At 35.1% G+C, this 13,995-nt stretch overlaps 1 protein-coding gene across 1 annotated transcript; it reads right to left on the bottom strand.

Annotated features, from left to right (window-relative positions):
• Positions 1–11,559: 11,559 nt before the first annotated feature.
• Positions 11,560–12,228, bottom strand: LOC145670100 (uncharacterized). The gene has a single exon (XM_081738467.1). The coding sequence runs from the start codon at positions 12,226–12,228 to the stop codon at positions 11,560–11,562; it is 669 nt and encodes a 222-aa protein (XP_081594593.1).
• Between the last annotated feature and the right edge of the window lie 1,767 nt (positions 12,229–13,995).

Genomic DNA, 13,995 nt, shown 5'->3' with positions numbered 1-13,995 from the left:
TCTGTCTACCGCTTCTATCACGATCTAAAACACTTCCTGTTGCAATAAACTTGCTATACCATTCCTTTATGCTCTTAATCTCAGGTGGCTGCTGTCCTTACTGTGACGGAAGATTTTGTCATTATATCACAACACACACTTCGCTTTCTGCTGTGCTGACGTCATTTTTTAAACAAATGACTGTCATGCTGCGGTCAGCTGCAGTAGATGGCAGCACAAGATGTGGCAAAATCTTGAAGTATTACACAAGCGATGTTTTCAGACCGCATGCTTCTACAGGGTTCCCACATTCTGGAAAATCAGGGAAATCATGCATCTTGCGTAAAATGTCATGGAAAGTCAGGGGACGTAAATGTGCAAGACAATTCATGAAGTGTAAATTATGTTTCTTCGAAACTGTCATAGCAGAGTGTGGACCATTTTAATGGAAATTCCAGAGTCTTGAACCATTTGTTTGTTTCCTGTACTCAGAACTTCTCTCTCTCTTAAGGCATCTAATGAGTCGTGTCAAACAAAGCATTATGATAGTGCAGTGAAGCTTCTAGCTCTGGATTTGACTCCAAATGGTAATTTACTAGAAATAAGAAAAGTGGACATTGGTTTTAAGACAGAAAACTACTGAAAGAACTGAGAGCACCAGATAAAGATAAACTAGCTTTCAGGCTTGACTGTCGAAACTTTTTGCTGGGCACAATCAAGAAGATTGTGCAAAGGAGCCCTCTGATGTACAAACTAGTACGTGCTCTGTTCGTTTTGGACCCCAGGCTACAAAAGAACAATCCAGAATTTGCTCAGACTAGGATAAAACGTATCCGACAAACTCTGCATGAGTAACAGAATATCTGATTCTGTACCTGAGAAAGCAAAGTGTTAGTTTGTGTCTTTCTGTACTAAAATCCAAGAGTCTCTTGTAATTGACTTCAGAGAATACGAAGAGAAGACAGGCAGCATCAGGTTAGATTACTTATTTGCAAAGATAATGTCCAAGAGACAAGAATATTTCGATTTGTGGCATGTTGTGTAAAATGTTTAATATTATCCCACGGCAATGCCTCAGTGGAGGGCGGGTTCTCGGTCATTAAGACACTTATTGTAGAAGGTTGCTCACGTTCTCTGAACTCTCTTAGTTTGTTGTTGCTGTTTAATTGCTGCTAGACTTTTGTTTTCTGCTCCCTTTTTATTGTTATTTCTATATAGTGTTATATATTATATATATATATATATATATATATATATATATATATATATATATATATATATATATTATTTATTCCTTTATCTTCTTGTTTTGTCTTTGTTTTAATTTAGCAGCGTTGTTGTCTATTTGTAGTATACTCGTTTTAGCTTTTTTCCTCCTTTTGTGTTGGAGTCCGTTTTGAGCAACCACATTAATCGTGACGGGGACATACAGCCTCGATACTGACGCTCCCATTAACACCCCATTCCTACTTATTGTAGAAAACCAAATCGAAGATTCTCTGGTAGCACAGAGGCGGGTGCATGATGGAATTATGTATTATGGAGGTGTTGAATCTGTTACTATTGATCGAAGAATGCTTCCCTCAGTTTGTTCAGCTCGGAGACGCTATGATGAATACCTTAAACAAAAACGAATCCAAAATGTAGAGGAAAGTAAAATCAAAGGTGAAAGAAGAAAACTAAATGCTAAAGTTAAGAAAGTGGAAGCAAAGAAGAAACAAGTGGAATTATATTACAAACAAGAACAACATGCTCTGGTAGAATAAATTCAAGAACTGAAAGTAAGACAAAATTGTTTTAAAATGTAAATGTGAGGATTAACAATGTCTCAGAGTTGGTAATATTAGGCTCGGGAGAGTTGGCAATGTATTCTTGACTACTTTTTATTGTTTTTTCAAGCAAAAAAAGTTAATTTACAATGTCAAGGAATGTGTTGCTGTATCATACATATATACTTATATGCTGTATCATACATATATATAATAAGTATATTATTATATACTTACATGTTAAAGTTTGTGTAAATAAAAATTACTCATATTGAACATAACAAATATGTAAATGGTAATGAAAGGAGTGTGTTCAGCGGCTATGGAGATAAAATAGTTCGTTAAAAAGTGTATGATAGAATTTACTCCATATCTCCTCATTTATATCCAAGAATGTATGTCAGGGAAAACAGGAGTTTGTGTCAGGGAAATCGATCTTCACTTTTTTGTGGGAACCCTGTTCTATCATTCTTTGTTTTCTTGTTACTAATGTTATTAGGAGAGACTTTATGTCCACCCTGTATATATGGATGCGAAAAATATAGCAGAAAAATGAATCCAAAATTTGAAAGTATTTATAGCAAATTAGAATTTTACCATTCAGCTGAGCGGTAGAGCCCGTGAGAGGTGGTTACATTTTGGCCTGCGACAGAGCTGTGGAATAACAAGAGGAATCGAAGACCTCTGACAGGTTGTTACAGTTCTCTTCGCCGGTAACAACGTTCTCCATTATCAATACATTCAGCAAGGATAAGACAAAATTCTGTTTTTACTATTTTCTTTTAAAATATTATTATGAGTTATTTAAACGGCTACAAACTTCAATAACTTTTTAGTTACCGTTAGTAACAGCAGTTACATGAAGGCCACAAGCTTATTTCACAGAAAAATGGCGATATGAATGACGTAATACAACCAGTAGCGTAGTGCTATGAGACTTTGAGACACTGTCTACCCGTTCAAATTAAAAGAACATAACTTTAGAATTTCTTTATTAATAAGAACTAATATAAATTTCATGTTGAAGAAAAATATAGAAATGCTAGGGCTAGCGATAGCTTGGTTAATAAGAATAGTAGTAGAGTCAAATTTCTAAATAATTTTACTTTTCAAAATTCGGGAAGAAAAGTTCTATCTCCGTCAAACTGGCTGCACAGAGACAACAAGAAATATGTCTCAACGCGGCTGGAACAAATATAGTTGAAAGCGGCGTGCGCATCTGTCTGTAGGCTTCTCACTCGCTGAAACAACCTAGCAAAGAGACATAGAGCACAATGTCTCAGTAGCAGTGATACCATATTTAGCGAAATGATACCATTTTAAATCCAGTATACTTTTCATTCTTCCTTTTAGATATTCAATGATATTTTAAGGAAAATTATTAAGAAATACAAGGAAATAAAAACTTAAATTAATAACTACCTTAAGGAAGTTTTATGCATACAGTAATTCATATAAATCTTTCGTGATCTAGGTTCATCTGTTTAATCGCAATACCAGAGTGTATCAACGTTAGGAAAGGCAAAAGCAAGGGCAGGAGGTTTTTCTGGTATTTTGCTGTTGCATTTAAAATCGTTAGGTAAATTTGTATTTGGGTCTGTCTTAGTTAATAATTTATTATGTGCAAATCAAATGATTGGAAATAGATTTATTGCACCAGTTGTTATTAAATGGCATGTCTAAGCTCTCGTATAAAAATTAGTATTAACTTTAAAAATAGCAAATTTATGAGTTTACTTTTTGAATCAGGAATCGTGCAAATCCAATCGGAAGATTATGCATAAAAGTAAATTATTAATTCAATTTAATGTATGTAGTGTATATACCGAGATTTGTCAGAATAAATTTATATCGATATACTGGTTTAATTTAGTCGTTAAGAAATGTGTTTATCGAAATTAGTTTTCTGTATATTATATATAGTAGTGCAACCTCGCGAAAATTAGTTTCTAACGAAATTTTGTTAGGAGATATATATATGAAAATGTAAAAATTGTTACATTGAAAATGTTCTTTTCGGAAATTATTATTAAAACAGAGTTCCTGTAATTTTATTCACTCAGAGGTTTTCATCAGGAAGTAAAAACCTTAAACTCAGAATTTTATTAGGTTCTGGATATCGATGTGATATTTTGAACCATGTGTCTGCTCTTTCTAATAATATATTAAAAATGAAATGAAATCTTTGAGTTTTGCGTCCCACGGATATGTCGGCTGGGCTAAAGGAGACGGTGATAATGAGAAATGAATGAAATGGTGCAATGAAAAAAGTGGGAGGAAACGGCAGAACCCCAAGAAACCCCCCACACGGTGTTTGTCCACCACAAAATTCACTTGGCGCGAACTGGGATCGAACCAAAAATCCCGTGCACCACTGAGCCACCGCGACCCCGAATAATAGATTATATAATTGATAATTTTCATATATTGGGATATATGTGAAGTATAATCATGTGGTTTTCAGGTTACAAGAGAGTCAAACTATCTCAATACTGATATGAGGTTTTAAACTGCAATTAATTCCAAAATAAATAAAGAAAATGGTCGGGTTAAATCGAAAAGTTTAAAGCTATTGCTATTATGGGATAATGTAAATGGGAAGTTTTTGTAACAAATATTTAAAGAGATGCCTCGGTAGCTCAGTGGTAAAGCGGTCACCTCTGACGCGTAGGGTCCCTGGTTAGATTCCAAATCCCACCAAGTTGGTTTTATACGGGACAAGCACTGTGTGTGTAGATTTTCTCGATATTCTCTCCCACTGTCGTCACTCCACCACTATCATCCAACTCATCACAATTTGCCTTAGTCTGGGAGCATAATCGTGGAGCACTGAACTCTCTCTCTGTATATATATATATATATATATATATATGTTTGTAGTGGTATTTGTATTACGTCACTCATATCGCTATTATATATCTCAGTTCTTTCAGACGGGAAATTCTAATGGTCGATATATCGACCATCAGATCTCAGGAGGATATAATAAAGTTGAATCGAATTTTAGTATTAAAATATTGTTTTGAAGGACACAATTACTAACCCTTTCGTGTACTGCAACCACATATGAGGCGACAGTTATAGGTAATTAATTGTAAAAATCTCACTCAGATCTTCAGAGTAACAATTCATGTACAGTGATTTTATTGAAGATCTATTCTTGGTTATGGCAACTCTAACAAATGACTCGCTTAGCCTTCTCAGCGAAAAAGACATATATTTTTTTATATATTTTTTGAACCAATTTTGAAAACCTTTTTTTATTCGTACACGAAAGGGCTAACTTGGTTATATTTAAGAGCAAATATCACGGATACACGTCATATCATAGTTTGACAATCTGGAAATAGTTGTGATTCTGTCTGGATATACTGTACTTGTAATCGTAAGTGTATAATAAGAGCAAGAAATTTTATAGATTACAAGTTAGAAAATATAAATGTTTGACAAAAATCTTATCGTTCCATACGAAGATAACTGAGGTGTTTCGTTTCGCGATGATTAATTTACCACTTAGGTGCATGCAACTTAATTTGTTTCTCTCTCATGTCATTGTGAAAAAACAAAAATAATTAAAATTTAAATTGTTATTTTTGAACTTAGAATATCTGTAGTACAAAACAGTAAAAATAAATAAATACGAGGGAGGATCAAATGAAAACCTTAAAAGTGTAATACATTTTAGAATGTAACAGTGAAAAGGAAATCTTATTTCTTATTTTTCAACGTAGTCCCCTTGACGTTGAATGCAAGTATTTCACTGCTTCGGAAGTGCATGGATACCACGTTGGAAGAATTCTTTTGATCGAGACTGTAGCCACTTGTGCACCGCATTTTCACCTCTTCATCACTATTGAAATCCTTGTCTCCCATCGCTTCTCTGAGTGGTCCAAACATATGAAAGTCACTGGGGCAAGGCCTAGTGAATAAGGTGGATGAATGACACTCAAATTTGATGTTATCGATAGTCTCAACGGTCAAATGGGCAATATGCGGTCGGGCGTTGTCATGCAGTAAGAGAACACCTGGGGACAGAAGTCCTCGTCGTTTACGCCTGATTGCAGGGAGAGGTTTATTTTCAGCAGGTTTGAATACTAGGCACTGGTTACTGTCACTCCTTTTTCCATGTACTGTTCCAAAATTACTCTCTTTGCATCCCAGAAGAGAGTGAGCATGACCTTCCCTGCTGATGGTTGAGTGCGGATTTTTTTTTTTTTTTTTCGGCGAAGTGCTATGCCGCCATTCCTTACTCGCTTTTTTGGTTTCGGGTTGATGATAGTGAACCCAAGTCTCATCGCCTGTAACAATCCTGTCCAGAAATGCATGACCCTCGGCGTTGATCGTTCATTTCAGCAGTCAACTGACGTGGGACCCAACTTGAAATACAGAACATTAAGCACAATGTGTTGAGCTGAACCAAAGCTAATATTCATGACTGTGACAATTTCTTTCAGCGTAACACGCCTGTTTTCGTTTGCAAACTGTTCCAGTGACGCAATGCTTTCGACGATCACTACGCGGTGAGCCTATCTCGGTTGAGGAGCATCACCACAAATGTCATGCCACTTTTAAACTTCCCACACTACTCGTATATTTGCTGCAGGGATAAACACGAATCACGATACTTTGCTGTCATTCTACGATAAATTTCAATTGATTTCACACCTTTACTGCTCAAAAACCAGATCACCGAACGCTGTTCTAACGCGGTACATGTGGACAGTGGAGCGGTCATCTTGATACTGCGTTCGTCGTTCTTCCGGCAACACTGCCATCTGTCGGTCATTAAGTGCAACTCAAAGCATATTATTGCCAGGTATCGAAGCAATCGTCCAAATTTAGGCATCTCATTGCATTTTTAAGGTTTTCATTCTTTCTCGTAAAACAATTAAATGCTGGAATGGATAAAACTGGAACTTCAATCTTCCGTTGACCTGGTATTTGCCTCTTCTATTTATTTAAGACAAGTACATTGAATTTAAAATATTTGCAAAATTTTGTTGACTTAAAATCGTTTTCAGAATCCATGTAATCCCCTAAATGTTGCTTGAAATCTTCCTAGTTCAGTAGATTTATCAGTTTGGTTCTGATATACTGAAGACTAAGAGTTGGTTCACTAGAGCTCTAGGTATTGTTTTTAAAGGGGGAAATTAACGTTGTTCCACGTGTACTGTACTGCATGAATACTCTAATAACATGAACACTGTCATCAGAGGCGGCGGAACCGCCCGGTCTATGGCCTAGAATAGAATAGAATAGAATATTTTTATTGTCGTTAAACAACATTTGTTGCAATAGACAACGTCAAGTGAGTATACAAAATATATACATTGAATATATTCTTACAAACTGGTCAGTTTTTATTTTTTAATTCTTTCTCAAATTCTAAAACGCTATACACAGCTGTTTCAATGAGCCAAGATTTACAGTGTTTCTCAAAGTTTCTATTACACATACCACGAATTTCTGTAGGTAGAAGATTATACATCTTCATCGCAGTGTATTTATAACTCTTTTGTGTTTTACTTAACCTGAAATATGGTGTATCGAGGTCGTCTCCGTATCTTGTGTTATAGCAATGAATTTTATTTCGGGTACTGATATTTTCCAAGTTTTCTTTAATATACATGAGACAGCTATAGATATACATTGAGGGCACTGTCATGATTTGCATCTCTTTAAAGAAAGGTCTGCAAAAGTCATTATCACGTAGTCCCTTTAACACTCTTATTGGCTTTTTTGCCATTTAAAAACGGTTTGAGCACCAGTTGAATTACCCCATAATAATATACCGTAAAGCAATAGAGAATGAAAGAAAGCATAATAAGCTGACAGAAGTATTTTTTCACTAACAACAGTTTTTAGTTTACGTAATAAATATATAACTCTAGATAGTCTTCTACATAGATTTTCAGTATGTATGTTCCAGTTTAACTTTGGATCCAAGTGGATTCCTAACAATTTTACAGAATGACACTCATTCAAATCATGTATATTGTTATTAAGATGAAAATACAAAACATCCGTCTTTGATTCATTTAATAGCAGCCTATTACAATTTAGCCATACTGAACACGCTTCTAACATTTGAGTGTTTTTAGTTTGAATATTTTTTAAATTTTTATCCATGGTTAAGACAGTTGTATCATCAGCATACAAAACACTGTTAAAAGGAAGAAAACTTGGAAAATCATTAACGTAAACTAGAAAAAGAAATGGCCCCAGGACACTTCCCTGTGGTACACCAGTTGTTACGTGCAAAAATTCTGAAATTGAATTACCAACGCGAACAGCCTGTTTTCTGTTACTGAGATAAGATTTAATCAGAGACAGTTCTTTTTCTCTAACCCCATAATAATGTAATTTTGAGTGACACTGTATCGAAAGCTTTAGTTAAATCTAATAGTGTTGCACAAACATTCATATTTTCAAAACAGTCTAATACTTGTGATACTATATTTTCAACAGCTTTTACTGTGGAACGACCCTTTCTAAATCCAAATTGTGAGGAATGAAAAAGCTCATTCTCTTCAAAGAAGGTTGATAGTTGATTTTTGATGCATTGTTCAAAGACTTTCGAAACTATCGGTACTAAAGAGATTGGACGATAGTTTTTAACCTCATTTTTATCATCCTTTTTATGTACTGGTACAGTTATAGTATATTTTAGGCAATCTGGAAAAATTCCCTCAAAGAGCATCCAATTTAGTAGGTAAACCAAGGGTTCTATTATTACGTCAATATTTTTTTTTAATAAGTTATTAGAAAGTCCATACCAGTCTTCGCTACTGGATACTTTCAATTTATTGACAACTGAGTAAACAGTTCTGGCATTTACAAAGTTCCACTGAAAGTGAGACCTAATTTTATTTTTATATTGTAATGGTAGCATACTACTCAAATCTATTTTGTTACCCGTATTTTCCGTGGAATTGTCATTAATCTCAAAGTTACTCATAATATTTATAAAGTATTTATTAAATTCACTTGGAGGTATAGATATTCTATCTTTTGTAATATTGTTTCCAATTTCTTTGTTTATTATTGACCAAGCTGCAGAGCATTTATTTTTTGAATTATTAATCCATTTCTCATTTGCTGCAATCTTTGCAGCCTTGATTTCTTTTCTGTACATTCTTTTAGCAGCTTTAAACTTTTCTTGATCTCTTGTTGATCTCGTCGTCTTAGCTATGTCATATAAAGTAATTACTCTATTCCTGTGTGTTTCAAGCTCTCACGTATACCACTTTGGAGTTCTCTTAGCAGGTTTATTTAAACAAATATTAATCTTTTTTGTCTTTTCTGGACAGCACTCATTTAAATATTCTTTTAATGTACCCAGGAAGTTTTTAAAGGCTTCTGTGATGTCACTACTTTCTACAAGAAGATTATTCCAGTTAGTTTCTCTTAACCTAGACCTTAGATTTTTTACATTAGTCTCACCTAATAATCTAATTTTCTTGGTAACGCAGTAGTTTCGAGTCTTTTGTGATTTCACTGGAAACAAAAGCCATACTCCTTCATAGTCAGACAGTAAAGGCTGTACAATGCCACATGATACGCTATTCTTTTTTTCATTGGTGATAATATTATCTAAACATGCTAATTCCCTTGTAGGTTCGTCATTAATATAGTAGAAATTATGAGATCGAAAGACATTACAAAGCATTGCTTTTGCATGTGTATTTTGTAAAATATTAATATTTATATCCCCTACATAAAATAATTTGTAATTTTTGTACTTACTGAGATAGTTATCTAATTTTTCCCAGGCACTGAGGAAAACATCCACATCTGATTTAGGAGTTCGGTATACAGATACAATTATTATTCCTATACTTTTAAGTAAAATACCAACTACTTCAAAATTTTGATTGATGCAGAATTGGTGTAGATTAAGAACAGTATATTCAATTAATAATTCCTTTTTAACATAAATACTTACACCACCATGTATTGATGTTTCTCTACAGAAAATGGTTGTTACCTCATATCCCGTTGGTACGTACATATACTCCTCATCAGGCTTGAGCCAGTGTTCATTCACACAGAGTATTTCACAAGGAAAGAGGTCTAGTATATTTATTGAAGTATCAATTTAAAAAATCACGATGTATTAAAAATAGTAATAGGGATCATGTAATGAACAACCATTCGTAGTTTTTCGTGAAATAATTATTGGCAACGATGTGACAATAAAAATAATGTTCTACTTTTAGAGACCAGTGTGTTACTTTTGTTTATCAATCATCATCCTTACCTCTCAATAGTTGATTTTTTTTTTTTTTTTTTTTGGTAAAACAACACATGTCAGAAAAAACAAGTTTTGAGAGAAATAAAAAAAACTTTGCTACATAGTATAGTTTCTTCGAAAACGTCTATTTATTTATAATATACCAAGTGTAGGCAACAGCTTGACAGGTGCAGATATCTCACAAAATGTGTATCTACGCGTAGCAAACACAAGATTGTCGTTAACTTCATGTCTGACAAAACTTGACATGTGTCGTTTTACAAAAACACGATTGTCTTCCTCCTTTCTTCCAGTTTCACCCACACAAAAACTGCTGTTTCTATTCCAGTCAGTGTCTGTGGTTTATTTTGTACGTTATTGGAGAGAACAACAATAACATATTACCGATGAAAACAAACAATAAGACGTTCGTTTTTTTTTTGTTTTTTTTTTTTAATCCATAATACCACTTTGCTCTTTGTTGCAGTCAGAGTATTGATTATTTTGTGTAACGTTAAAAGGAACATTGATTACACACTACCGCTAAATAAACACATATGTTTTTTATTTATTTATTTGGCGCTTAGTATTATGCTTTCTGTTGCAATCAGTGTATTTGGTTATTTCATATGTAATGAACAGCTAAACTAGTGGTATCTCTAATCTTTCTATACCTTAATTATTGATGTTCAAATATGTGAACACTCTATGTTGAAACATTCTATACAAAAATTCACCTTTAGTTCGGAACAAAGCGGAAGTGAGGAGAAACGAAGTGCAGCGTTGCCGCTGCTTAACGCGAGAGAATGGTGTCGTCTGCTTCAGACCACGGAGTTCCAATGTCACGCACTGAACAGGCAGTTAAAAAAGGAAGGGAAGAAATTAGTTACACTGTTTTGTTTTCAGAGACTAAATTAAATATATATAAGATCATATATATATAAGGTCAAGTAATATTAATTATGTTCACACTGTAACATTAGTTTCATAGTAAGTTATCTAACGTGAACTATGAATTTCATAATTTAATTGCATTCTGAGAAAGTAAAGCAAATTTATGGAAATGAAATGAGATAAATAAATTCGTCGAAAAACTTACCATGTAAGGTCAGTCTTGTAGAATACTAACTCCGAGGTCCTCTTCGTCTTCCATTCCTTCGTCTTCCACTGCATTATCAATTGCTCCCTCCCAAATTTCACAATCATCCTCCTCTTCAGAACTAGTTGACGTGTCACTCTCGAGATTTATTAATATCTTGTCGTGTATTATTTCGATAAGACCGTCTGCTTCCCACATTTCCTTTTCAACATTTTTTACGTGTTTTACGTAATTTCTGCAGTCTTCAGCTGTAACCTTTTCCATGCCCTCCCTAAGTAATGTCTCTATAACACTTAAACTAGTACGATTTTGATTTTCCCCTGCTACGTATCCTTTAATTTTTCTCCAAACCATCTCTATGGCGGAAAGTTCGCAATGATAAGGGGGCAGCCGTAGCACTTCGTGACCAGCTTCCTTTGCTAAAATGTCAATTTTATACGGTACCTCTATGTTTTGCAATGTCTTATTCAATTCTTCAATTACTTGTTCCAGGTCGGATCACACGCAATTCCTTTACTTTCTAACCACTGGACGATTACTTTTTTTGAACATGATTTTGTAGGAACTTTTTCAACTTTCACGGAATGCGTTGGTGCATTATCCATTACAATAACTGAATTGGGGGGCAAATTAGGCAATAAGGCTTCTTTGAAGTACTTTTCGTACGCAGCAGCATCCAATTCGCCGTGATAGTCACCTGATTTTTTACCGTGGAACAATTTGGAAGCGCCAGAAATTAGGCCATTTTCGGACATTGCATGCATTATGATGACCCTTCCTCCCTTCCCCGACGGCGGTTTGAGACCTGGAGTTAGCCCCTCCTTCCACGCTTGTTCTGCCGTTTTAATTGATGTGTCTTTCCAAGCTTTTGATTTGGTTATTCCGGCATTCGCCCACGATTCATCTGTATAAACAATAGTTCTGCCGTCAGCTCTATAATTTCTTATTTGTCTGAGATACCTATGCCTCCATGCTATTATGTCTTCTCTATCAATCAACAACGATTTGCGGCCAAGTTTTATAAATTTAAACCCCATATCAATGATGAATCTTCGAAGAGTAGAAATAGAAAACTTCGGTAGGTCACTATCTTCATTTATAACGCGCTGAATTTTCGCTAAAGTAGGGAGTTCGTTTTTTCTATACATGTTATGAATTTTGCGCCGTATTGCTGCTTGTGTAAAGGTATCATATTTCTGTAGCCGAGTCACTTTCCTATCATTCGGTCTCTTCTTCCTAGGAGTGGACACTTGACCATTATTATGGGGCGTTTACACTTAGTCGATTTGCGTTCGATTCAGTTGAATTGACGTCACTTTCAACTTAATCGACCGTATAAACGGGAATTCAACTTAATCGCCTGTTGATCGAAAGCGACTAATCGAATGGCAACTGAATTGAAAGACGTTCTATTTTCTGTGGTTGAAATAATTGAACACATCCAACGATCTGATTCGGCCTAGTTGCTTCGATTTAGTGGCAAATGCAGCGAGTCGATTTAGTCGTGCGACTAAATCGATTTAGTCGTGCGACTAAATCGACCAAGTGTAAACGCCCCATTACTCAAAAATTCCCGCTTCACGTTCATAATAGTGGAGGGAGAAATGAGAGTTGCTTCAGATGTTTTTCTCAAAGTCTCTCTAACAGTTTCCATGCCCCCCTTTTCCCCCTGATTACGAAAGTATGTATACACATTTAACAAGATTCTTTTCTCTCCTGCAGTGAGAGGTTTACCTTGTTTCCGTTGCTGTTTGTAGCACTGAGGAGAATTTGAAGCCATTGCGATTTATTCGCAAATTGAAAATCAGGAATAACAATTAAACACAACACAACACAACAAAACAAAATGTTAAACACCACCGCAAATATACAAATAGATAAAACACTTGGCACACCACCGCTCGCCTACAAAGACACCAAAATTTTAAAGTGAATTGACAACCCGTGGCAACGTCTCCGGTCATTGTTGTCGGATTTCCGCAAAGACTGCGTGAATCCATGTTCAAAAGCCATATATCACACACAACAACACGGGAAATCCGACAACACTGACACCCACCCCTACAAGGGCCTACCCCTCGGTCAATGAACGGTTGCCAGTGCATGACCATTCTTCTTAGAATTTGGCTAAAAGGGTGTGCTGGGATTCATCAGAGATTGCCTTACTAGGACAGTGGGATATTTACGGTTTTGTTTCAGGGGGTTTTGCTAACTTTATTCCTTGAAATGTGAAAATTGTAAACTTCATATTCATGCACTAATATTTTTCGAGAACTTGTACTTAGCGTTGTCTAGTACTGGGGGAGGAGGCTGCTTTCTCTTTCGTTTGTGAAATATATACCAGAAAAAATGCATATGTATTTGTATGTTATTTAAGAGCTAAATCACTAAACATTTCTTTTTTATTCCACATATTTCTGAAAATGAAATGCAAATGTAGAAGACAATCCTGCTCCTCTGATCCTCCACTACATCGTTTTTCAACTTTATAAATATCTTAACCACTTTTTTTTTTTTTTTTTTTTTTAAGTAGATTATGCGAACGCCCTTGCCCGTCTCACCAATGTTGAAAATATATCTGCGTCCATAGTGCCATATGAAGTCCATTTACAGCGGAAACGTTCCCATATTATTTACTATACATTTGTCAGAAGTATTTGTGTAGCATGATCTTAATTGCTCAGCAACCAATGCTATAGAAGCTCTAGGATAATAATAATAATAATAACAACCAAATCCATAAGGTTGAAACTCTCACTTTTTTTTTTTTTTTTTCAGTTCACACTTCAGGTTGATATATTTGGGAAGAAGGAAACTTTTCTTGATCTGCTATCTCATGGCTAAGGAATTCGGTTGTAATTCAAACCGATTCCATTTAAATGAAATGAAATGTTTGAGTTTTACGTCCCACTCTT

The sequence above is a fragment of the Thermobia domestica genome, chromosome 14 (genome assembly GCF_964235325.1).
Source record: "Thermobia domestica chromosome 14, izTheDome1.hap1.1, whole genome shotgun sequence".
Lineage (NCBI taxonomy): Eukaryota > Metazoa > Arthropoda > Insecta > Zygentoma > Lepismatidae > Thermobia > Thermobia domestica.
Note: the sequence above shows the minus strand (reverse complement) of the source record. Positions and strands in the feature narration are given on the sequence as shown.

Coding starts and splice junctions, on each gene's coding strand:
- LOC145670100 (XM_081738467.1), bottom strand. CDS start 12,228: ATGTATAGAAAAAACGAACTCCCTACTTTAGCGAAAATTCAGCGCGTT.